Raw genomic sequence first — 27,738 nt, 5'->3', positions numbered from 1 at the left:
AATAACACAAGAATGACAGAACTCAGCCTTTGACTAATTAGGTTAAATAAAATAAGCGATAGGTGGTTGGAATATGTAGCAAAATATGAGTTGACTGTACATAGAGGCATCGCCCAAAAGTTAAATGCACACTCTTTAACAACTGGAAGAATCAACATTTACAAGTTTATAACAACATACGTGCAATGGCAATGGAAGGTGTAATTCAAAAGAGAACAGCGTTTGTTACTTAGGCTGATAACTTTGATATAGCATTTATTGTAGCGGTCAACTGTTGTCATTTTGACTGAGAAGCACCTTTCTTTGTCCTTCTTACAAATATGAATTTTACATTTATTAAGGAGTTCTGTTTTTCTTCAATTATTCCTAAAGAAGTGTGGAGTAGAGCAAAATACATCCTGTCCGTAAAACGTAGACATAGGCAGTGATCACAACTTGATTGATGGAAATAAAGGAGATTTCCATAAATCATGTGTGAACTTTACAGTAGAGGAACATTATTCATATACTTGTAAATTTCGCAATGAAGTATTACCTTCCGTTTTCAGGAATATACCTTTTGTCACAGATGTTTAGTGCCCAGTAGAATACTTTTAATTGCCTCAGACTAACAGCTGCACCTCCTTCCCCTATCACTAAGACCATTCAGTAGACTTCTGTGCATGGCGGACCTACTCACCAGAATGACAGGCAAGATACTCCAACCACTCCTGCCATCACTTAGTTTGATCAGTTGTCTCCTGAGTACCTGCCACTTTACCAATTGAATCTACCAGATGACTGCATGAAGATCTCGAGGTTGTTTGAAGGCTTTCAAGAAGATAATCATAAGACTTCAAGTGCAAGAGTTATGGCCAAATCAGGCCATTATTTTTCTTATTTTGAAGTGCATTAGGCTGCCAACGTTGCTTACAGGAAAGACCCATCTCAGACACCTACACTGCTGCTGTGATTAAAGATTTTCTTGGGAGCTTTAGTAACGCTTACCTTCCACTTTGAAACTCTCCAAATTAGTGCAACCACCATCTAGTCCTAAGCATGTACCAGATCTCCGTGTCATTGAAAGTAGCTTTCCTTCTGGCAATCCCTTCAACCAGAAGGGTAGGCTAACGTCAGGCTTTCTTCACTCCCAAACCTTCCCTGAAGAACAGATTCTTCAAACACTCAATGTTAGGAGGCCACTGAGGTCCTACTTGGAAAATACAAAATGTAGAACGTGGAATATTATGCAATGATGAGGATTAGGGTTCACTGTGTAATACTCTCACAATACCCCAAAGATGGTCCTCGGATTCACTACAATAAATCCCTTTGTTATGCATTTTCTTACCATGCTGATTCTCTGATAATTCCATTCATAATTTTCAAGCCTAAAACATGTTTAAATCCACCCTATCTTTTGTTCACACTCCTTTGTTCTGTGTAACTATACCATATAGCATTTTCTGTCAACATGATGCCTCTTTTACTGACATAGGGCTGTTACCTTGGGGTATTCACTGACTTCCATTAGGCAGACTTTAATATGGGAGCTTATTTGCAGTGCGTTGCATTCTATCCCACATGTTATGGTGTCCAGTATTCTGATTTCATCATATGTACAAAATGTATTTCTTTCCTATAGACAATCCCTATGACATATTCAGATCATCAGGAGCATAATATTGTGGACCATGGTGGTATTATGAATTGCCAACATCATTGTGAGGTAGAGAAGATCAGAAATGAGAAGAGAGGTCTGCAGTAAAGCTGTCCAAGCTATTGCACTGGCCACAGGCTCGGTCACTTTGAAGTCATTGTGCCTCATAAACCTGACATCACTGTTACATCATTACATATTTATCCACTCATGTCATTACCACCATCCCGTCATTATTCGCTCCATGGGCACAGATACTTAGGGACCTGCCCTACTGACAGCAAGGCCAGTCTGTCTCCTGCAGCCATAGACGTTTGAAAAACATAACTTAATCACTGGAAAAGAGTTGTGCCACAAACCTTACGAGTGCCAGCTATGGATGATCACCATCATGTCATGATGGGTCAACCTATAGCGTCTTCTTTAGCTGCTCCTTATTAAAGTTACAATACAGTTGCTGCTTCATTTTCTGATCCAGCATTCAGTTCTTTTTTAGAACTGTGTGTATCTAACACAATTGTGACCAATATCATGGGAGGTGGGCTTCCCCTCTGGTTAAAATTGCACAGCACATTGTCTATGTAATATCATGCTCCTTCTTTCAAATCATTTCGACCCTCTCAGTATGTTTTCCGGTTCTGAAAACGTGTGCCACTAGTCCCTTGAAGGGTGCTCAACATGATTTTTTTTTTTTTTTTGCCACCTGACAGACTGCTAGACTACGTTGTATGATAGGAGTCCACACAAAGTAGTACTCCCATTAACGTGTGATTATCATCCCCTTGTCTAGGCCATACCAAGGCAATTGTTTGATAGTCATGGAGTGCATGCCTTGTTACCTGCACTCCAGTGGATTGACTACCTTCCTGCTCTACATGTAAAAATCATGAGTGTGTTCTGACCCAGTCCTCTGCCTCTTATTGATTGGAAGTGATGCGCATGAGTCCATCTTTGTACATCTGGTGGGATAACCCATCTCCGGATCTTCACTGCATGTAGGTAGATCCTAAGGTTGTAAGGTGCTCTATAGGGTTTAGTTGTCATTATCATTGCTGATATTTCCCATCCTTCTCTGCCCCGTGCATTTCTCTCTCCTTTTTCTCCTCCTTGCAGGGACCATTGTAGATCCACGAGAAAATGCCTGGGTTTGAAATCACATCCACTGAATGGATATTTTGTGTTTACTTGACCTGGAACAAGCCAGTTCCAGTGATTGAGTGTGTGGTCTGAGTGGCAACAGACTACACACCTACAGACACGTATGACAGAGATGGACTTCATGCCAATCCCCTGCATCCTTGATCGCACTCTTCTGGAGAATCCTTAACCTGTACTTCATTGGGCAAGAGATCATCCTCCATCTATGCCCTGGATCTATTGTCCACCTGAAGGAAATTGACTTTGACAGGATTTCCTCCCTCCAAAAGTTGGGTGGCTGCCGTGTATTCAGTGGCCAGCTGGTTGGAACTGAATGTGAATGTGCTGGATATAAGCTAAATTGTCAGTTGGCCCGGTTTTCTTGTAAGAGCTCTACACATCTATTCGGAAGAAGGCTGGGACCAGAGAGAGGAATGTTTGCTGCCTCCCTTGGAGCGGCTAGTAGTGTACCTCATGACTCGGGAAGAGACTGTGCCCCTGTCAATCAAAGAAAATAAGTAGGTGACTGTCTTGCTTGCAGAGAATGTGCCTTTCCCTGAACCAGAAAAGAGTCCTTCAGTAAGCTCATTCCTGTTAGGAATTCAAAACTGCTGAGACAAAAAGGCCCATGACTGTTGCCCTGCTTGAGTTTCCAGAACATCGGTCCCCTACCACATTCTCCAAGAGGGCCTTTGTGCCTGTATATTGTGCAGTTCCCTTGAGAGTCTCTGCAAGCACTGGCAACATTGTATGAGGTTCTGTGTTCCTCCACATCCATCTTCACACCCATGGGAGAGTCCACAAGTAACTAAGTGCAAGCATAACGCTAAAACTGACCACCGGTCTGCCTGTATGTTTACCCACAAAACCCTTGAGATTGGCTTTGAGTAACCCGATCTCTACTTTAAGGCCCTAGTACTTTTGTACCTCATTGTTCACCCGTGGACTAGCCACAAATGGCGCAGTCCTTCCCTGTAACTTCTATGATGCAGCATAAGTGATTGTCAGTCACACAACCTGATGGCTCATATACTTACACCTTTGCTCTTAAACATCCTTTCTTCATATTGTTCAATATTAGGACAGCTGATTCTTGCTGAACAGCTGTAACTCGTGCCAGAGGCTGTTTACAGCGTGTCTCCTCAAGACCCCATCAAAGTGTGAGTGAACTCTAGACAAAACTTGAGTAAGCTATCGGTCTGCTTCTGAGACTGGTTGATTCAATCCAGCACTTCGGTGGTACCCTCACGGTCTAAGGCCTATGAATGTAGAATTAGTTTGAGAGTAACAGTGATAGTTACCAGATTAATGCACTTGTACCTTTAGACTTCCTGGTGTTACTGGACTTATTTCCAAATAATGTTATTTATCTTTAGTGAAATATTAACACTGCTCAGATATTATGTATACTGTTGGTGATGTTTGTACTAGTTGAACTAAGCCACACTACCATCCAAGAGTATGCCATGGCGGTTCAACCTCATGTCCATCTTAGAAATCAAACCTCAAAGAGGATGTTCGTGGCAGTTCTGTGGATATGGAGTAGTACCTGGCTCCTGCGGTTCAAAACTCCAGAAATATCTGAACAATCACACGTGTCTATTCATGTTGATTGGAAGTATTTGAAACTGTCCCAGACAGCGTTAGGCTACAGTTGTAGAAAACACGGTGGCTGCTAAAACACTACCTACTATCTGTTCTATTTTCAGCGTTCTGCTCTTGCGGTTGATTACCAGGCCTCTATATCTGTTACACTTTTCACAGTGTTTTTAAGACCACTTTGTGCTGAATATGTATCTTATTGAAAACAAAAGTCGTTCCAATAGAAATGGAAGGTTGACTGATCTATATTCTGTTATTCCTTTATTTTACTAGTTATACGCCTCTGGAACTATCCCCGGAACCAGGGTAGCCGAACTAAAGGCAAAGTATACGCTGCTGCACGGGACACTGAAAAGGTATTGGTTTTACTCTTGTTTAAGGTCACTTCCTTCCGTCTAATAAGTTGATGTACTTAGTAAAATGAATGAAAGCACTTGCAGCAAAAGGACAACACCAAACCATATTGTTGTGTCCCCAGACCCCTTCACAAGGCTCCAGTCTTGGGGATGTCGGGAGTACAGCAGGAATTTGTAGAGCCGCACTGCTCGGTGTGACGCGAAAAGGAATTCAGACCATTTGGATATTTTTAGGAACCTTTGGGAACTTTTAACACGTTTATTCACGCCCTGCTTTGCGTGCGATGTCGCTGTACTAAGAAATTTGTTAAGATTATTCTTTTATTAAGTTAGATTTAAGTGTTAGCCCAGACAGGAATCTTTAAACAATGGCGCCCACTTGAGCTATACAGAGCTGTGCAGCCAACTTTCCACCGTTAGCCATGGGATGACATAAATCAAGAGGGCAGCAGCGGCAGAGGTCATTCTAGTGTACGTCCCACCTCCTGTCCTCGACCGACAACTTCAGAGATGACGTGGTCACAATTCCTTCCCGATGGATCACCCATTAAATACAATCTCTGATTCAGATAACCTCGGATGCAGCACTTTAAATGAGCAAGTCCCTGCATGTATTTCATTTGAAAGGAAAAGAACCAGCATTTCTTAGCTGGGAAGCAGCCCTTGTAATAGGCAAGTAACTGTTTCTGTTAGTAGCAAACAATGACGCCCACTTCAATAAGAACACCTACACTTTTATGCTTGCATTCCAAGCACTGCTGGGATGCTCACGGTATTTAACAGGATGTAACTGTGAAGAGATTCAGCCCCCCAAAAACTCCCCTCCTCCCCAAATACGTCAGCTGGAGTAGCCGGGGCTGGCTGAGTTGAGGGGCGAGTGCTGTCCAGTAGATCAGCCTCAGTCAAAGCATCCTGCTCGTGTATCTCAGCCTATTTGCAGCCGGGACTTTTTTTTACCTCTATTGCTTCCCCTTCTCAAACGAGACCCCAGCCTCCAAGCCCTGCCTGCCTAATGTGTTCACGGATTATCAGCCCTCATTTTATTGAATGTGGCCCCCTGGTGTCCTGGAACTATGTGAACGACCAGGATAAAAGCATGGCATTTTGCCCTAAAATATAGCCCCTAATCCTTATTTTGCATTTTGCGTAATTTTACTTTATGTTCCAAATTTAAAAATTACACAAAAACAAATTACCAAATTTCTCACACCCTTACTTTTTACTTACCTCGGACTATAAATCATTTACCCAGCTGGTGCCCTAATTACTATAGTTTGGGAATAAGATTTGTATTCATCATATACTACTATCGGAGTATTACCATTAAGTAATTGTGCACATGGGCTCACAATTAACCTGCCAAAGACCTTTTTAAAATAGGTTCATCCTATATGCATGGGGCAGATTCCCAAATATATTACACAACACAGACCATAAGCAAAGGTGCTGGTCTTTGCTGCACAGGAGAAAGAAAACAGAGAAAAACCAAATTTAGTAAATATGGCCTACAGCTGCTGTCTTACCTTGCGCTGGTGGTCTTTAAGGTCCCGTAGCACAGGCACAAATCTTGGCACCATAATGCAAACATATGTGCATGCTGTCTAGGATAGTTTTTTTAAAATTATTAATTGGAAGTAGACTATGCCAGTACAAAATAGTATACCTGAGCTGACTTTAAAACATTTCCCACATAGGATGTGTGTTATACAGTTTAGCACACACGCAATGTGTGAAAGGTTAGGAGAAATAAAAACAGTTTTCCTTCCTCGCTCCTGCCTCCAGAACAGTTTATTTTTTTCATGCGAAGCCTTTACAAGTTTAGTAGCGAGGGGTTTGTATCAAAAAACGCGGCACGTAGTGCTGGAACACCCAAGTACCACCCATGTAACACTGTCTTGACACAAGTGAGTGCAAAGCACTATTTGCACTACAAAAGCCAATTTTGAGGTTAAAAAGTTTTGCACTGGAAAGGAAATACCATATCAAAACTTTGTGCCACGCTGTGTCATTGTGCATCACTTTATAGCTGTGCAAATTATTGATAAATCAGCCCGTAGCTTTTACGTGTAGCATTTACATATAAGAAAAGCAGTGATTGTATTGATCTTTTGTCAACAACAGGGGATTGCAAGAATTCCTTGTAGCAGTCTTCCTTAAAAACACTGCTTTCGTTATAGAAAGCTGAGGCTCAGATATGTCCACGGTGGTACTCCCAATCCTTCCCTGTCAAGAAAAAACCCAAGAGCCTTCTGTACTTGGAATACCTGCTTTTCACCTTTGGAACAGAGATACCAAATGGCACAGGACAAATGGAATATTCAGTTGCATATGAATCCATATATTATTTTTGAGCCAATGAAAATAAAGTGGAGTGCAATAAGTGGCTCATTTTATTGAGTATATTACAATCCACCTTAATGTTGGCTGCAATATTCCCAGCTGGAAAAGGTTTTTGATTCTCTCATCTCTCTGCAGTCTCTTGCATCTTGTCAAAGCTTGGAGTTTCAGTTAAAGAGAAGACATTTTAAACGCAATAGTTAAAATGACATAAGATGTGTTAGTCTTGTATACTGTGGGGGGGGGGGAACTATTTCTATAGAGTTCTGTTTTTAATTAAGAATTTAAATGTAGTTCGGTTTTTCTGAGTGTTCCGGAGCCTCCAAAAGTTTCATGTATATATTCACCAAGGGGAAAATGAACTTTAGCATTTTTTTTTTAAAATGTTGCTTATACTATAGGTCTGGGATTTAGGAGTAGAGATTTCATAATACTTTAATATTTCATAAATTTGCTTTCTAAATCCAAAGATGGCTTCATGAATTAAAGTATGAGTGGGTTATGGAGCTATAGCTTGATCATTTTAATTTTGGGGGAGTTAGTAAATGTTTAAATATTATTAGTTAAGTGGGGTAATTTCAGCATGCAGTGGGTTGATTGGTGCAGCAGATAAGCTTAACCACTGCGTTGAGGGTGGCTTTTAAATGGGCTACGTGGATTCATGAATTCTGGTCAGTAGGGCGTTGCCGTAGTCAAGCTTAGAAAGAACTAGGTTTACAGTCATTGTTGGTATGAAGGCCTTCGTTTCCCAGTGCAGTCTGATTTGGTACGGTCTCTTTTGCAACAGTTTTCTGGGGGTTTTATTTAAAGATGCTGGGTTATCCTTGACTGTAAGTGTTGTAGGGTCTTCAGAGGTCTTGGTTTGGCCGCTGGCATGTAGATTTTCAAATAAAGCGGAGAGCCGTCAGCTTATAGATGAAATGCTTGATTTTCTCAGGAAAGAACAAGTGAGCATTTTATAAAGGTTGAAGAGCTTGGCTAGAGGGGGAATGGAACCCTGATTAACTTCTTGTTGAAAATGTGGGTGGCTGGATAAAAAGTTACAGTTTCACTTATCAGTGATTTCAAGTTAGGACTCAACCCAGCTTATCCATTGGTCAGTGATTTTCATGAGGGAGGCATGGCTGATGATATTGAATGCTGCCCTAACTTCAAAACATTATCTAGAGCCCTCTATAGTGGATAAGTGTAAGGAAATGCCTCCTTGGCATGGTTACCCTCTGACTTTTTGCCTTTGCTGTTGCTAAGTTATGAATTGAAAGTGTGCTGGGACCCTGCTAACCAGGCCCCAGCACCAGTGTTCTTTCCCTAAACTGTACCTTTGTCTCCACAATTGGCACAACCCCGGCACCCAGCTAAGTCCCTTGTAACTGGTACCCCTGGTACCAAGGGCACTGATGCCAGGGAAGGTCTCTAAGGGCTGCAGCATGTTTTATGACACCCTAGGGACCCCTCCCTCAGCACATACACACTGCTTCACAGCTTGTGTGTGCTGGTGGGGAGAAAAAGGCAAATTCGACATGGCACTCCCCTCAGAGTGCCATGCCAACCTCACACTGCCTGTGGCATAGGTAAGTCACCCCTCTAGCAGCCCTTACAGTCCTAAGAAAGGGTGCACTATACCACAGGTGAGGGCATATGTGCATGAGCACTATGCCCCTACAGTGTCTAAGCAAAACCTTAGACATTGTAAGTGCAGGGTAGTCATAAGACTATATGGTCTGGGAGTCTGTCATACACGAACTCCACAGCCCCATAATGGCTACACTGAAAACTGGGAAGTTTGGTATCAAACTTCTCAGCACAAAAAATGCACACTGATGCCAGAGTGCACTTTATTGTAAAATACACCCAGAGGGCATCTTAGAGATGCCCCCTGAAAACATACCCGACTTCCAGTGTGGGCTGACTAGTTTTTGCCAGCCTGCCACACACCAGACATGTTGCTGGCCACATGGGGAGAGTGCCTTTGTCACTCTGTGGCCCGGAACAAAGCCTGTACTGGGTGGAGGTGCTTCACACCTCCCCCTGCAGGAACTGTAACACCTGGCGGTGAGCCTCAAAGGCTCACCCCCTTTGTTACAGCGCCACAGGGCATCCCAGCTAGTGGCGATGCCTGCCCCTCCGGTCCCTGCCCCCACTTTTGGCAGCAAGGCTGGAGGAGATAATGAGAAAAACAAGGAGGAGTCACCCCTCTGTCAGGACAGCCCTAAGGTGTCCTGAGCTGAGATGACTCTTACTTTTAGAAAAATCCTCCATCTTGTAGAAGGAGGATTCCACCAATAGGATTAGGGATGTGCCCCCCTCCCCACAGGGAGGAGGCACAAAAAGGGTGTAGCCACCCTCAAGGACAGTAGCCATTGGCTACTGCCCTCCCAGACCTAAACACACCCCTAAATCAGTATTTAGGGGCCCCCAGAACCGAGGAAAATAGATTCCTGCAACCTGAAGAAGAAGGACTGCTGACCTGAAGCCCTGCAGTGAAGACGGAGACGACAACTGATTTGGCCCTAGCCCCACAGGCCTATCTCCCTACTTCAAAGAAAACTGCAACAGCGACGCATCCAACAGGGACCAGTGACCTTGAAGCCTGAGGACTGCCGTGCATCCAAAGGACCAAGAAGCTCCCGAGAACAGCGGCCCTGTTCAACAAACTGCAACTTTCTGCAACAAAGAAACAACTTTATAGACCCCACGTTTCCTGCCGGAAGTGTGAGACTTTCCACTCTGCACCCGACGCCCCCGGCTCGACCTGCGGAAAACAAACACCTCAGGGAGGACTCCCCGGCAACTGCGAGCCCGTGAGGAACCAGAGACGACCCCCCTCAGCCCCCCCAGTGACGCCTGCAGAGGAAATCCAGAGGCTCCCCCTGACCGCGACTGCCTGTAAGAAGGGATCCGACGCCTGGAACCAACACTGCACCCACAGCCCCCAGGACCTGAAGGATCCGAACTCCAGTGCAGGAGCGACCCCCAGGCGACCCTCTGCCTAAACCAGGAGGTGGCTACTCCGAGGAGCCCCCGTGCCTGCCTGCATCGTTGAAGAGACCCCAAAGAGAACTTTGAATAATCACAATAGCATGTACAGTCTTTGTAAAAATGTCTATAAGCTATTTTAAAAGTGGACACTGCAAAAATCAACAGTTCCTGGGTGAGGTAAGTAAAGGTTAAGTTCACAGGTAAGTAAACCACCTACAGGGTTCAAAGTTGGGTACAAGGTAGCCCACCGTTGGGGGTTCAAGGCAACCCCAAAGATACCACACCAGCAGCTCAGGGCCGTTCAGGTGCAGAGGTCAAAGAGGTGCCCAAAACACATAGGCTTCAATGGAAACAGGGGTGCCCTGGTTCCAGTCTGCCAGCAGGTAAGTACCCGCGTCCTCTGAGGGCAGACCAGGGGGGTTGTGTAGGGCACTGGTGGGGCGGAGGGGGTACACAAGCAGGCACAGAAGGTACACCCTCAGTGGGACAGGGGCGGCCGGGTGCAGAGTGCAAACAGGCTTCGGGTTTTAGATAGGAAGTAATGGGGAGTCCCAAGGGACTCTTTAACAATGCAGGCAGGCACGGGGGGCTCCTCAGGGTGGCCACCACCTGGGCTAGGCAGAGGGTCGCCTGGGGGTCACTCCTACACTGGAGTTCGGTTCCTTCAGGTCCTGGGGGCTGCGGGTGCCGTGTTGGTTCCAGGCATTGGGTCCCTTGTTACAGGCAGTCGTGGTCAGGGGGAGGCTCTGGATTTCCTCTGCAGGCGTTGCTGTGGAGGCTCAGGGGGGTCGTCTCTGGCTACTCACGGGCTAGCAGTCGTCGGGGAGTCCTCCCTAAAGTGTTGGGTTTCTGCAGGTCGAGCCGGGGGCGTCTGGTGCAGACTGGAAAGTCTCACGCTTCCGGCGGGAAACGTGAAGTCTTTAAAGTTGTTTCTTTGTTGCAAGAAAGTTGCAGGTTGTTGAACAGGGCCGCTGTTCACTGGAGTTTCTTGTTCCTTGGTTGCAGGGCAGTCCTCTGAGGCTTCAGAGGTCGCTGGTCCCTGTTGGATGCGTCGCTGTTGCAGTTTTCTTCGAAGTTGGGAGACAGGCCGGTAGGGCTGGGGCCAAAGCAGTTGTCATCTCCGTCTTCACTGCAGGGCTTCAGGTCAACAGTCCTTCTTCTTGTTAAGGTTGCAGGAATCTAAATTCCTAGGTTCTGGAGTACCCCTAAATACTGAATTTAGGGGTCTGTTTAGGTCTGGGAGGGTAGTAGCCAATGGCTACTGTCCTTGAGGGTGACTACACCCTCTTTGTGCCTCCTCCCTGTGGGGGGAGGGCACATCCCTAATCCTATTAGGGGAATCCTCCAAAATCAAGATGGAAGATTTCTAAAAGCAGGGGTCACCTCAGCTCAGGACACCTTGGCGGCTGCCCTGACTGGTGGGTGACTCCTCCTTGTTTTTCTCATTATCTCACCTGAACTTGCCGCCAAAAGTGGGGCTGTGTCCAGGGGGCGGGCACCTCCACTAGCTGGAGTGCCCTGGGGCATTTTAACATGAAGCTTGAGCCTTTGAGGCTCACTGCTAGGTGTTACAGTTCCTGCAGGGGGGAGGTGTTAAAGATCTCCACCCAGGGCAGGCTTTGTTTCTGGCCTCAGAGAGCACAAAGGCCTTCAACCCAGAGGGTCAGAAACTCATCTCTCAGCAGCAGGCTGGCACAGACCAGTCAGTCCTGCACTGAACAATTGGGTAAAATACAGGGGGCATCTCTAAGATGCCCTCTGTGTGCATTTTATTAATAAATCCAACACTGGCATCAGTGTGGGTTTATTATTCTGCGAAGTTTGATACCAAACTTCCCAGTATTCAGTGTAGCCATTATAGAGCAGTGGAGTTAGTTTTTGACAAACTCCCAGACCATATACTTAATATGGCCACAGCTGTACTTACAATGTCTAAGAATAGACTTAGACACTGTAGGGGCATATTGCTCATGCAGCTATGCCCTCACCTGTGGTATAGTGCACAATGCCTTAGGGCTGTAAGGCCTGCTAGAGGTGTGACTTACCTATGCCACAGGCAGTATTTTGTGTGCATGGCATCCTGAGGGGGATGCCATGTCGAATTTGCCTTTTTCTCCCCACCAACACACACATTCTGCAATGGCAGTGTGGATGTGTTAGGTGAGGGGTCCCTTAGGGTGGCACAACATATGCTGCAGCCCTTAGGGACCTTCCCTGGTCACAGGGCCCTTCGTACCACTGGTACCTTTTACAAGGGACTTATCTGTGTGCCAGGGGTGTGCCAATTGTGGAAACAATGGTACATTTTAGGTGAAAGAACACTGGTTCTGGGGCCTGGTTAGCAGGGTCCCAGCACACTTCTCAGTCAAGTCAGCATCAGTATCAGGCAAAAAGTGGGGGGTAATTGCAACAGGGAGCCATTTCCTTACACCAGTGTAATCCACATGATTGCTACGGAGATTCTGGCTAAACTGGGAATTGTCCAATCCACTACTATTTACCCCACCATGCACTGCAATTTGTTTCTGAGCTGATCCACATTAGTAAGCCCAGTAAAACCCAGACCCCAGACAACAGGTTGCATTATCTGGACCAGTCACCGTGGGCAGAAGCTTTTTCAAATGCTACTTGAAGTATTGCAGCACCCTCATGTGGGTCATGCCATTCAGCTAGAGCACCAAATGACGCTACCATTGCCAGACCACTGAAGAGAATGAGTCTAAGCAGCTGACAACCCTATAAAAGGATCTTTCACACCACCACTGCAAGAGATAATGTTGCACAGTCAATAGCAAAACCTGCCAGAGTGACCGTTGAGTGCAATCAAAAATCTAATGCTACAGAATGAGGATCATCCTCAAGCTATGAAGCACATAGGAGAAAGGACACCTACAGATTACCAATATAAAGCAGACAAGACTAGATCCGTGCAGGAGCAGGTCAGTCAGAGACAATCTTCTTAATATTAGCCATATCATTTGTTATATGAAGAGTATTTACTGTTCTGTCATTTGGATGAGACTCAGTCAGAAATGCCACAAGGACTTTGACCTTATTTCTCTTCCTGTGTCATCACTTACAGCAGGTCAGATTCAGGAGGACTCTTGCCCAAGTTTACAAAGGAGAATATGAGACCGCTTCCTGATATATTTGTGGTATCTACATGAAGCCTTTTGAAGTCATTTTTATTCCTCGTTGTAATGATCAGTTTGGCCAAGAAACCCATGTGAGCATGTTTGCCTATAACGGTGCTCCCTAATGTTGTCTTACTTTCTCATTCATATTTCTTCTTGTGAATCTGTCCTATTAAGGGGTAAAAGGGAAGCATGTATTGTGGAAGTATTCTATAGGTGCTTCAAGTGTGGCCCCTGTCACTCTTAGTCCTAGGATTTTATATCGAGAATGCCAGCCTCTGTATTTAGTCATGCTGCTCTCCTGAAGGACACTGCGGTTGACATGTAGCTATGCGTAGAAGGCAGCACAGCTGCAAATGTACAAATGATACCCCTGTTTGGAATGGGCTACCCTAAGCTGTAACTGCGTAAAATTGTGACATTCCTATTGGTTGCTAAAGAGCCTAGAACTAAGAGTGAAGACATCACCTTGAAATGTTACATTTCCTTTCTCAAGGGTGGGTATTTTCCATATTCTCACACTCAGTCGTTCTCGATATACCCCTTTACTGCATAGAATCTAAAACAGTAAAGTTATTGCTTAGTGTAACTTTCCTGACTCAGTAAAGGGGCGTGGTCACCTATATAGAACTCAACACGGAGGCAACCTGCTCATGGTGGCACCATTTTGAGTATTCAGGCAAGGCTTGATGCTTATGGGGTACAAACCTGATCCTTTGCCTGAAAGACCTTGTGTTTCTCTGTGGCTTAGAGAGAGAACGGCCACCATTCAGCGCTTGAAACCCCACATTTAGAACTAGGGGCCCTCCAACTGGAGTTCTATGTAGGTAGTTATAATTTTGGGAGATGTAACTTTGGTGTCTATTTTATTAGGAACAAGTATATAAACCATCTGATGATCTTACACAAGTATGTTTTAAATCTTGGCTATTTATGTAATAGCCATGAATGTATTTGGCTTAGGAGCCTCCTTAGCCTGAGCCTTTTCTCAGGCAGTTCCATGAAGCCTGATAAGTGCGCTCTGTCAAATAAATAAAGGATGAAACAAGACCTTTGTAAGGAAATGACTCCTTGTCATGGTTACCATTACCAGTTATGATTTGAAAGTGTGCTGAGGCCTGCTAACCAGGCCCCAGCACCAGTGATCTTTCACTAACCTGTACCTTTCTTTCCACAATTGGCACACCCTGGCATCCAGGTAAGTCCCTTGTAACTGGTACCAAGTGCCCTGATGCCAGGGAAGGTCTCTAAGGGCTGCAGCATGTCTTATGCCACCCTGGGGACCCCTCACGCAGCACAGACACACTGCTTGCCAGCTTGTGTGTGCTGGTGGGGAGAAAAATGACTAAGTCGACATGGCACTCCCCTCGGTGCCATGCCAACCTCACACTGCCTATGACATAGATAAGTCACCCCTCTAGCAGGCCTTACAGCCCTAAGGCAGGGTGCACTATACCATAGGTGAGGGCATAGGTGCATGAGCACTATGCCCCTACAGTGTCTAAGCAAAACCTTAGACATTGTAAGTGCAGGGTAGCCATAACAGTATATGGTCTGGGAGTCTGTCAGACACGAACTCCACAGCACCATAATGGCTACACTGAAAACTGGGAAGTTTGGTATCAAACTTCTCAGCACAATAAATGCACACTGATGCCAGTGTACATTATATTGTGAAATACACCCCAGAGGGCATCTTAGAGATGCCCCCTGAAAACATACCCGACTTTCAGTGTGGGCTGACTAGTTTTACCAGCCTGCCACACACCAGACATGTTGCTGGCCACATGGGGGAGTGCCTTTGTCACTCTGTCACAAAGCCTGTACTGGGTGGAGGTGCTTCTCACCTCCCCCTGCTGTAACTGTAACAGCTGGCGGTGAGCCTCAAAGGCTCACCCCTTTGTTACAGCGCCCCAGGGCACCACAGCTAGTGGAGATGCCCGCCCCCTCCGCCCATTGCCCCACTTTTGGCGGCAGGGCCGGAGGAGATAATGAGAAAAACAAGGAGGAGTCACTGGCCAGTCAGGACAACCCCTAAGGTGTCCTGAGCTGAGGTGACTCTGACTTTTAGAAATCCTCCATCTTGCAGATGGAGGATTCCCCCAATAGGATTAGGGATGTGCCCCCCTCCCCTCAGGGAGGAGGCACAAAGAGGGTGTAGCCACCCTCAGGGCTAGTAGCCATTAGCTTCTAACCCCCAAGACCTAAACACACCCCTGAATTGAGTATTTAAAGGCTCCCAGAACCTAGCAAGATAGATTCCTGCAACCTGAAGACGAAGAAGGACTGCTGACCTGAAGCCCTGCAGAGAAGACGGAGACACCAACTGCTTTGGCCCCAGCCCTACCGGCCTGTCTCCCCACTTTGAGAAAAACTGCAGCACTGACGCGTTCCACAGGGTCCAGTGACCTATGAAGCCTCAGAGGACTACCCTGCATCTAAAAGTACCAAGAACTCCTGAGGACAGCGGCTCTGCTCCAAAGAAGAAACATCTTTGCAACAAAGAAGCAAAACTCAGAGTGGAATACGATAACAGAACCCATTTTTTTCTCACACCTCAGCTGGTGATGGAATGGCTTGAATCGCTGAACATCCACTGCAGAGCAACCTGCGACAGGACATTCCGAAACCCCAGGAAGAAACGTAGCAGATCACGGAAGAAGACCACAGAAGCGGCTCCATCGAAACGTCAGTCACAACAGGAGATGCGTGATGCGGTGGAAACAGCAGCAGCGTTAAGCAGGGGAGACTTCCATACACACTGGACCCCAGATGATGCATCAGACGCTGACTCATACTGCGAACATTCCTCAATATCCTCACAAGATACTCTTGTCGGCTTGCCTTTGATCACCCCAGGAACGGCGGACGAGATTATTTGACCTCACTAAAAGAACGAGTTGGCAAGTGAGCGGACAATTGTGGGGGAACCTCAATCTGTTTAGGGATATTGATAGAGCCCAACCGTGAATATAGAGCAATAGGAACCTAGAAGTCATTTCTTAACCGGCACATTACACATGATCGGGCCTGGGGAGGGGTCCGGAGCGCTGCCTCTTGGTCTCTGGCCCGCCTCCCTCCAATAGGTTGATAATTAAGATTACAATAGTTGTAATGGTTTGGACGGGGAGAGTTGTAGGTACCGGTCCTGGGGAGAGAGACTTACAAAGGGGTTTTGATTTTGGTTGTATTGTTTTCAGGGATTATCAGGCATATCTATCTCGCAGTCCAAATGGTTCACACCTTAGATTCTGAAACTCAATAGGTATGTCCAGTAGTAGTAATAGAGCGGTGTTAGCGGACTGCCTCTACGCCCCTCCTTAAACTATGACCAAAGAATACAAGACAATCACATGGAATGTCAGGGGACTAAATAACATGTCCAAGAGGTACAAAGTTCACAGCTATCTTAAACGAAGGGGAGTGCACATAGCTATCTTACAAGAAACTCACTTGTTGGAGCAGGAGATCAAGGCCCTGAAAAAGCGTTGGAGGGGACAAATATTTGCCACTACCCACTCAGCGTTTGCAAGGGGAGTGTTGATATGGATCAGACCAGGCGTCCCATTACAGGTTCTCCATACCTTGATCGACACTGAGGGGAGATACGTAGTGATTTCTGGTAGATTGGACGGGAGAGAGGTAACTCTTGTGGGACTATACGCCCCAAATCACGAACAGGGACTGAAGATCACTGATCATGAGCACGTTTCTCACTAATACTACGTTAATAGGAGGAGACTTTAATTGTGTAATGGATACCGCAATGGATAGATCGCACCCACCATTGTCACAATGCCATAAAACGGCACTGCACTTCCAGCAGTGGCAAAAACACTGGCAATTAACGGATTGTTGGCGCAAACTTAATCCCCCCAATAGAGAATACTCTTTCTATTCAACAGTTCACGACCTGCATGTACGACTGGACACCTTTTTGGCGTCTCCAGAGGTGCAGTCTGTGGTGGCGAAGGCCGAGTATCTTTACCGCACCATCTCAGATCATAATCCCTTATTGATTTCTTTGGCCTGGTGCGGCAAGAGACCTTTGATTCCCACTTCGCGTCTGAGAGCAGAGTCACTTGAAGACGAGGCTTTTTTCGCCCAACTGGGCACGCAAATTACGGAATTCTTCGAGAACAATGCTGGGACTGCTTCGTCCAGGTCTGTCGATTGGGATTCATTTAAAACAGTGATCAGGGGATATTGTATTAGCACAACTGTGGGAGTACGGAAGGTGCTAGAGATAGAACTAACAGATCTCGAGAACTCCCTCCGGGATCTCGAACGTAAGCACCCAACACAACCCGACCTCTCAATACAACTAGAAGAGACAAGGGCTAGAATAATAGAAACTAACACTAGGTTGTCTTGCTTCGATTACAAACAATTCTTGCGGAAGCAACATACAGAGGGCGACAGAGCAGGTGCCTTACTGGCCTGGCTGGCCAAACCGCCCCAACATCAAACCATAGTGGTGGAGTTAGAGACCACCCCGGGTATTAAAGTATATGGACAGAAGGAGATCAATGCCACCTTTCTTAAATATTACTCAGAGCTATATGCCCCCCCCCCCCCCCCCCACCGAAGTACTCAGCGATGCTCAATTACAAGATCTGGGGCACCTCAACCTCCCGGCATTACAAGGGGAAGATAGAATAGCCCTGGCGACCCCCATATCGCTTACAGAAATAAAGACTGCAATTCAGAGTATGGCAAGGGGCAAGGTACCGGGAACAGATGGTCTTCCTTTGGAGTTCTATCTTACGTATCAGGACTCATTAACCTCCCAGCTCAGCATCTTATATGCAGAGGCATGGAATAACAACAGCTTGCCTCCTTCCACTACAGAGGCCATAATGATTCCCCTTCTGAAACACACCAAACCCCCTACAGAAGTTCGATCGTACCGCCCACTATCAATGTTGAACTTAGATTATAAAATACTAAGCAGGGTACTAGCTAACAGACTTCTACCATACATGTCCTCATTAATTCATTAGGACCAATCGTGATTCATCCCAAAGCGAAGCACCGCTCAAAATATCCGTCGATTGATCTCACTCCTTCATGCCCTGCCCTCTGACGCAAATAGAGCAGTAATCGTCTCGATAGATGTCGAGAAAGCTTTTGATAGCCTACGATGGGACTATTTAGAACGAGTGATGCTGCAGTTAGGACTAGGCGAAGGGTTTGTCAAATGGACAAAGCTTCTCTACACAAACCCCACAGCGAGAGTGCACACTGGCCGTACAATATCCCCTTCCTTTGCCATAGGTAGGGGTACAAGACAGGGCTGCCCGCTATCACCGTTGCTTTTTGCGTTGGCAATCAGCTAGGTCCCAGAGGTTCTATGAAGGCATTACAATCAACGCATGGACGCATCATATTGCTCTCTATGCAGACAACGTGTTACTCTTCCTCCGGAACGCAGAGACCAATCTACCAGGGGCAATGACAATGTTAGACAATTTTGGGGCTGCATCTGTGCTCCGGATAAACTGGGGGAAGTCGTCCATTTTTCCAGCTACTAGGGGTATTGAAAAACCAATGGACAATAGGGGTCTCCCGTGGTCCCCATCCACATTTAAATATTTAGCGGTCAATATATATCACTCCGCTGAGGATTTACTAGAAGGGAACATACAGAGCACGATTAGGAGTATTAAAAACAGCATGATATTCTGGCAAACTCTTCCATTAGCGGTCACTGGGAGAGTTGCACTGATTAAGATGATAGCATTATCTAGAATGTTATATTACTTCGCAACCATCCCACTCATTATACCGAGGGTGGTGTTTAAAACAATTTCGTCCTTGATAACAGGATTTATTTGGGGAACCAACAGACAAAGGATAGCATTGCGCACCCTCCAGAGAACAACAGCAGAAGGTGGTTTGGCTGTTCCGGACTTTGAATTATACTACTGGGCGAGCCTACTCCAATGGCTGGCACGATTCATCAGAGCACCCCCAGTGGGGGAAGCACTGAGAGCCCCTCTCCACTGCTCTCATGATAGAATTCTGGGCATTCTATTAAACCCCAAGAAACAGAATAAACCACTTCCGATAGAATGGGAAGCATCGCGTCACTGCTGGGAACAATACCTAAAATGAACACATACCAGAACACCGTACTCACCAGAGGCCCCCCTGATCTGTATAGGAACCGTCACAGGAAATCATGTGATAAGGGGTATCACCCAATTCATGGCACTTCAGATCGACACCATAGGGGCTCTATATAATTATGGGAAAATGTGCACTTATGCAGAACTGCAGGAAAGGTTCCAGATACCATCAGGGCTGTTCCTAACCTTTAACGCAATTGCTAGGACTCTTCGTAAACAATGGGGCACAGGACTAGAAGAACCCCCCAGACATAATACCTGTGACCAAATATGCACTATAGGAGACCAAGGGAAATTGATATCGGGGATATATTCATCTCTACTAGCGAGAAAATGTCTTCCCTTAAATAAACTTAAGACCAAATGGCAGGGGGAACTAGATATTACAATAGATGACATACAGTGGACCAGAATAACCACACACATATATACAGTTTCCAGAAATGCCAGGTTTAAATGAATAAACATATATGTTTATCACAGAGCTTACTTAACCCCATATATGATATCAAAGATTTATGGTGTAGAAGACGCCAGCTGCCCTTGGTGTACAGAATTAGCAGCAGGGTTGCTACAGATGCTCTGGAGTTGCCCATTAATCGGGGACTACTGGACGGGGATATTTGAGGCACTCTCCACTTGCACGGGCAGAACATTATCCCGATCAGCCATAGTGGCTGTTTTGGGAGATTTCCCCCGCCCCAACAAGCATAAAATCACAAACCTATTCATAGACCTGGCTCTGATACTAGCAAGGAGAGAAATAACTTCACACTGGAAAGATTCGAAGGGTCCACAGATAAATCGTTGGAGAAATGCATTAATCAAGTGGGCAGAAACTGAAGGGACAGTATTACTAAGGGAAACACTCAGGGGCCTAGGAACTAGAGACAATGCTCAGCATTGGAACACGATACTGGACAATTTTAGAACACCTGACACTTCTAACTCTGATGAAGAGGCAAATGTATCAGAGTCAGATCAGGTATAGTTGACCAAGTTATCTCAGTTGAAGATCGTACAAGAGACCAAATATGTGACTCATTTGTGAACCGAACAAATATCTCTGTATAATTGATGGGAAGTGCGGAAGGGGAGAGGGAGGGGGAGGGGGGTTATAAAAAGATGGGAAGTTAATTTGTTATGTATGCGTTTTCATGCAATTATAAAACAATAAAAGAGATCGATAAAAAAAAAAAAATCTTTGCAACAAAGAAACAACTTTTAAAGGACTGCACGTTTCCCGCCGGAAGCGTGAGACTTTCCACTCTGCGCCCGAAGCCCCCGTGCTGCTGAGGGTGTACTTTTTGTGCTGACTTGTGTCCCATCCGGTGCCCGACAAACCCTCCCCCCCCCCCCCCCCCCTGGTCTGCCCTCCGAAGACGTGGGTACTTACCTGCTGGCAGACTGGAACCGGGTCACCCCTTCTCCATTGAAGCCTATGTGTTTTGGGCACCACTTTGACCTCTGCACCTGACCGGCCCTGAGCTGCTGGTGTGGTAACTTTGGGGTTGCCCTGAACCCCCAACGGTGGGCTACCTTGGACCTGACTTTGAACCCTGTAGGTGGTTTCCTTACCTGCAAAACTAACAAACACTTACCTCCCCCAGGGACAGTTGAAAATTGCACTGTCTAGTTTTAAAATAGCTTATTGCCATTTTTGTGAAAACTGTATATGCTATTTTGCTGATACAAAGTTCCTAAGTTACCTAAGTGAAATACCTTTCATTTGAAGTATTACTTGTAAATCTTGAACCTGTGGTTCTTAAAATAAACTAAGAAAATATATTTTTCTATACAAAAACCTATTGGCCTGGAATTGTCTTTGAGTGTGTGTTCCTCATTTATTGCCTATGTGTGTACAACAAATGCTTAACACTACCCTCTGATAAGCCTACTGCTTGACCACACTACCACAAAATAGAGCATTAGAATTATCTCTTTTTGCCACTATCTTACCTCTAAGGGGAACCCTTGGACTCTATGCATGCTATTTCTTACTTTGAAATAGTACATACAGAGCCAACTTACTACAACTTTCTTTTGGTTGCGTATGAGGACAGATAGTTGATTAGAATCGTCATCCATAGCAACAATGAAAGAGAGAAAGAGCTATTGAAGCAAGAAATGCAACAGCGTTTTTTTCCTTAAGATTAATATAATGCGATTAGCAGCTGCACCATGCCCCCCTCCCCTTTGATTTGGCATTGTTTTAATGATATTATAGTGCTGGAATAGCTTCGCAAAGTGTAGGGATATGAACGTTTATCAGAAATAAAATTGAGTACCTATGTGCAATGTGAGATAACGTTTTATGTCAACACATCATTTAGAAAAATAAGAACCTTTTTTTTATTATTGCCATTCAGTCCAAAAGTAACAGCCCTTAATAGCATGTTATTCGTCTTACTTTGCTTAAAAAGTGTTCTGGGAGTGTGCTTTAATTTGGAACGAAAGCTGTTGTGATGTCAATTTCTATAATTGCAAATATACAACAAAATCTTAAATTCCAGTTACCAAAAGTGATTCCGGCTGTATGCGTACCTCATTAGCCTCCCAGAAGTTCCTAAAAAAATTCCTGGATGGTGTAAATTATTTACTCCCAAACCTTTCTTTGCTCTCCCCAGTAGTAAATCCGACACAGGGGGTGGGAAATTGGCATTACAAGGCGTGCTTCATCTTCTAACTTTGTGAACTTCTAGAAAGTACGTTTTATGGGCAGTCATAAACAGAAACCCTACCCTTTCCCACCCTGGAAATGCCCAGAAAGTTACTGCAGCCAAGGACTGGAATAACTTCACCTAAAGGATGGGAAGGTGAGGGGAAAGTCTACATTTGCTGTGAGTGTAGGGGAATGGTTTCCTCCCCAGGAAAAATGGTTTTCACAAAATGAGAAAAAATATTTTTTTGCATATTACCCTCCCCTTTCAGTGTGCAGAATTGTAGGCTATAAATAATTCTACACAGGGCTAGTAGACCGCCTTACCTAATGTTTAGTAGTATGCTTTGAAATCTGCTCCTGGTGTGGCTTTCAAGGCGTACTGCTCCACCTGTTTTGTGAATGGCCAAAACGTGTGAAAGTAATTTCAGGCAGTGCCTTAGTCCCGAACTTTTACACTTTTCTACATGAATTGAGCCCTTGGACTTCATGGTAAGGACTGATCATATTTAAGTATGTTAAAATAGTATTTATTTTTGTCGTGTTCTTGCAGCGTACAGGAGTCAGAGATTCAACTGCTGCAAGATGCTAAACGGTACACTGCTGAACTGGAGCAGCAACAAAGAGTACTGGAAAAGGCCGATCAGTTCCCGGAAGTTGTGGATACTGAAGTCTCACAGATGAGAGTGCAGCTCCTGAAGTACCGGAACGATATCAATGCGATCGAAGAGCGAGAATACCAATTGATGTACCGGATTGACTAGTAGGTGGCAAGCTCTTGACACCTCACACTGTAGGAAATCCAGTTTTGCATCCTTAATAACATTGCCACCCCTTTTCACCAATCTCCACCCAAACTGAAATTAATGTATAGAACATGGGTACTCACAAACATTTTCCCAGGGGCCAAAAAGTTTGGTCTGGGATGTGCCCGAGGGCCGCATCAATGCCAGCGGAATGGAGGTTGGGCGAGGGGGTTGGGAGTATTGGCAGTTAAGTATCTGTAGGCGAAGCGAATGATATACATCTAGTGGCTAAATTGAGCAATATGAAACTAGAAAACCTGGGATTAATGTTGGCTTCCCCAATTTTCCACCAAATTGTGTGATCCTAGGCAATTGCTTGATTTCACTTTCCCTCCTTTTTTTCTTCATTATCACAGGAGTTCTACGAAATCGGGGTCTGCACCGTACAAATTTGCTCCTGTGCTTAATTTAATAAACTATAATGTTGTTCATGTATAATAGGAACCCAGGCCACTCAAAAAGTGCACATAACACCTGACTTGCTTGTTTAATTCCCTATTGGCGATTTGTCAGGGTAGGGGTAAAAATGAATGTTTCTAAATTCATGTTTGAAAACTATCACATTTAAATGAATACTTCTCATAGCGCTGATACAATAAATTATACTTGGGTGAAATGGACTGCATGTTAACACACTTTTTGAATTTTGAAGTGACTGTTAAATTTTTACACTTTTGCTGCAAGATGTCTTTAAAAATGAAGGTGCTTCTAAAGTGAAGCTCAGGACTCCCTGGTTACTTCCTTTCCTTAACATCAGTTAACCTTGAAATAAATGATTGCCTCTCTACGATCTTTATATTGTTAGAGCTGAATCGAGTGAACAATCCTGTACTCTTGTTGCACAAGGGGCCGCATGAAAAGGGCAAGGGGGCTGCATGCGGCCCCGGGCCGTACTTTGAGTATCCATGGTATAGAAGGATCTTTAAACATGTGGCATATTTCGTGCAAATCGGTAAAATGGTTCAAATGTTATAAGATAACGGGTGTCTCAAAAACATGTTTTACTCGCATTTATAATGAGATTCCACTTTGCAATTTCTTTTGCACATTTGACTCTGAAATCACTGAATGAAAAGTCACCAAATGGTTAGTGTACAGTAGTCATTTGGTCATTCAGTGCCTTTTCTTAGTTTGATTATAATCCTTTAACCCATTTTCTTTTTTTTAGATATAAGGCAACATGAGTGTCCAGTGCATGTGGTATGTGTATTTTTCAAATTGTTCTCAAACTCATTGATCTCAGACATAAAGAACTCATCACACATACAGAACAAGCTGTGCAAGTGCACTGAACACTCATTTCCTTCTATTGTTCACAATTCTTGGGATGAAAACAAGGGAAAAGCGTAAAAAACAGCATGATAGGAAAGTTGATGCAGCTGTATTAATAAATGAATGAATAAAACCACATAGGTGTCTCGGATTTTACATGGTAATGACTGAACTACCATGTGTCTACATTGTAATGTTCAAAGCAGTACATACAATTGGTCAGACCTCCAGTCAGTAGTCTTATGAATGCAGGAAATGGTTCTCTCACAGATCACATCCCAGTGTAGTTGGAACCAGTGAAACTCTTTCTTAGTATGAAATCATCTATTTAATTGCTTCAAAATGAGATGATAGAGGAACTGAGAACATTCACTCCAAATAAGCGATTTGAAGACTCATTTTATAGTCTGAAGAGGGCACATAATGGGCTCCAAATTCGGTTAGGAGTGAATATTATTTGTGAAACATGTTGGCATTAAGCACCAAATGGTGATGGGGCTCTCCTGTACTTTATTGTGCTGCACATGACTAAAGTACCTCAACAAATCACTTATCTAGCTAACGATTTCTTTAGAAATTGTGCTTTCAGAATACATAGTAAACAATTCTTTAGAGCTTGAGGCAACGTGCCAGCAACTTCAACGGCACAGCACTTGTCACACTTCACTGCTGTCTCAAGTTGTTAAAGCTATGTAAAATAATATCTGGGCAACTAACAACTTCATGTACCTTCCTCCTCTTGCCTTGGCAGGTATGTGAGGGGAAATCTCTAAACTCCTACCAGGCCCAAGGGAAGGAGGGCAATGTAAGAGTATACCAGTGAAATCTATTGCTTTGAGTGTGTGCACTCATATTTCCTCCCACACTGGCAAACAGCACAGGGCTAGGGGGGACAAAGCCTCACATTGCCAAAGTGTGAGGCCTTCACACAATACCCATTCCCTTGACCAAAGTGTATAAGGCCATACAAGAATGTAGGGGCAGATGAGCTGGCAGCTCACCCACTTCTCCGTGGGCTGCAGCATTAGGCGGGCCATGTAGTAGTTGGCAGTCATCTGCCTCTGCCCCCTCTTGGCAATTAGGAATGGCGTGCAGTAGCAGGTACCAGCTGACTCGTTCCTCCTTAACCCTCACACTGCTATACATCACAGAGGAGCAAAACAGCTGTCATCTGCTTCTGACCCTGTTCCAGATTGGAAATTGGCACATAAGTGGGGTCAGCCGACATTCTCCTCCATGACCTGCACAGTTCTGCAGGCCATGGTGGAGCAAAGTGGCTGACACCTGCTTATTTTTTTTCTTAAAGTCTGATCGCCCCTGGGCAAGCTGAAGGGGTCCATAGGAGAATTACTAGCCCCACTCTAGTGCAAGGCAGAGGTAGTTACAGTTACAAATCTACCCGCCCTTTGGCAGATTGGGTGGGGGGTGGCAGGGAATAAGTCAGACACTGTCTCCACTCTTTGGAAAGGTTGGGGTAGTATTTAAAAAAAAAAGGAAGGAGGTAACAAAGATTTGCATATTACCCCCTTTCCTTTTTTAAAAACCTTTCTTGATGCACACAAACATTTGCAGATGTTTTTAAATAATCTGATCAGAGGACGGGGTGTTTTTGAACATTAGGAGCAATTTAAAAAATACTGTACAATAGTCAATGCATCTGGCTTGTATTTGTGGTTATTGTTGGCATTGCCAATGTTGGGAACACTTGTTGGGCACTGGAGAGCTGTAGGCGTTGAGGGGCTGTAGGGGATTAGGGGCTCATAAGAAAGGTTTGGAGACAGGACAAGGCAGCACACAAAGGCTACAGTAAAGTCAGAAACAAAAAGAGGGGCTGGAGGGTACTGGACGCACATACAGAGGAATCTTGGGCACCTAGAGAATTCTGTGGGAGGGCCAGGGGCATATAGGCTTCAGGGCTGGGGCATGGCAACCCAGGGGGGTTGTACTGATGAGGCAAGACGGTACACATAAGGTGCTGCAGTGGGTCAGAGGGGCAGCAAAGGCTGGAGATATTAGCACATGGGATACGGGGGCAACTGGAGTGGTGTGAAGTGGCAAATGTCTGTCAGGACAGAGTTGCATGTAGGGGCTGCAAAAGGGTGGACCTATACAAAGAGAATGAAGACAGGCAGCATATTGGAAACTGCTTGGGCGAAGCACAGCACCTCTCACAGTGGCTGCAAACGGGGTTATGGAAGGTAGATAGCACAAAGAAGGGCAACGGACATGCCAGGGGTGTGCAGGTGGGCACAAAGGTACCTTTGGTTTGGCCACACAAGTGGTTTGCCCTCACAGAGGGTCAGGAAACAGAAGCAAATTCAGGCAAAGCCATACGGGGCCCACAGTGGGGTTGCAGGGACGACGTGACAAAGGAGCAATCGCAGGAGGAGCAACAGGGAGTTTGGAGCAGGCAAACAAGAGAAGAACTCGAGGATGGGAACGCAAAAACGTTTTTATTTTTATTTTTTAAAGTGGGGAACACAAAGGATATGGTAGAAAGGAGGTAGCAACATGCAGTGCACATGGGGAAATCCCGTATTGAGGAGAACCAGCTCACCAGTAAGCGGGCAAGAAAACATATATTCCAGTAGAGTGCTGAAACAGAAAGAAAAATGTAATTAGCGGAATGTGTGTAGTGGAAGGATGCAGGTTATCCAAATCAAAAGGATGGTAAAGGAGCTACGTTCCTGGGCAGAGACCAACACAAGATGAGGAAGTTAAGCCAGTGAATAAGAAGAAAGCAAATGAGATAGTCAGCAAAGCCAGCCAATGGCAAACAAAGAGAGAAAGCCCACTTTGACAATTGTAATTGTCCTCATTACGTCTTTGAGAAGAGACAGCGGATACAAAATGTAGGCAGTCCCCAGAGCCTCAGGAGTTGGATTTTTAGCTCTCTGATGCAAGGACAAAGTTCAATGCACCAACATTGAATTAGAAAGTCACTTGGACTGCAGCCATAACACAAACCTGCTGAGGAATTCTGTGCAGGTAGTGTTTTCTGGTTACTATCCGTCCCGTTAGATGAGTTCAGGGACACAGTGGCAATCCAGTCTTTTGTTTATGAATAACACACTCAAAAATAGCACTGAGAAATGGGGACATGTTCTTCAAAACGTTTCTTTAAAAATATCAGTCTAGTGCATACTATAGGTACAGTAACCACAATGGATGCAAAAATTGCAGCATTTAAGCATGCAGCTGTCCGTGAAAACAAGATACATGTTCTTAACATTGTTAGCGAGTTTCTGGTATCTTAACACCTTAAAGTCACTTCTAAGTACTATGCTAAAGCTTAGCTAAAGCATTGAATAGCAAAGCCTGCCATACACGTTTCATTGGATGGATTGCACAGCATACATTTGAATAGCTGGCTGCAGTTATTCTCTATCAGAGATCTACTTCTATGTGCTTTTGGGGAAGGAATCAACTCTCAGGATGAGAGTGGCTCAGCAATCTGCATGACCTCTGGTGATAATTCCAGCTCGAAGATCACTTCTCATCAGTGGTCAAATCCCAGGGTTTATAAACTGTTTGACCACTGATTTTATCTCAGATTTACAAAATAAATCCCGGTTTTGGCGACAGTAAGCTCCTCTAAGACTAAACAAACACGGCACAAAATGTGTCTGCGCCATCCACATGTTTGCATTAAGCCTTCATCTTTGGAGCCTACTCTCAAAGGGGCC

The 27,738-nt window shown here is 45.0% G+C and overlaps 1 protein-coding gene across 1 annotated transcript in view; it reads left to right on the top strand.

Annotated features, from left to right (window-relative positions):
• CCDC146 (coiled-coil domain containing 146) overlaps positions 1-27,738 on the top strand; it is an 897,036-nt gene that overhangs the window by 225,996 nt on the left and 643,302 nt on the right. Inside the window, exons 3-4 of the mRNA XM_069229681.1 lie at positions 4,652-4,734; positions 22,528-22,737. Of these exons, the coding sequence (XP_069085782.1) occupies positions 4,652-4,734; positions 22,528-22,737 (293 nt within the window). The remainder of the gene's footprint in view (positions 1-4,651; positions 4,735-22,527; positions 22,738-27,738) is intronic.

The sequence above is a fragment of the Pleurodeles waltl genome, chromosome 4_1, assembly GCF_031143425.1.
Source record: "Pleurodeles waltl isolate 20211129_DDA chromosome 4_1, aPleWal1.hap1.20221129, whole genome shotgun sequence".
In the NCBI taxonomy this organism is placed as follows: Eukaryota; Metazoa; Chordata; class Amphibia; order Caudata; family Salamandridae; genus Pleurodeles; species Pleurodeles waltl.
The sequence above is the reverse complement of the archived record's forward strand: the minus strand, read 5'-3'. Positions and strand labels throughout refer to the sequence as shown.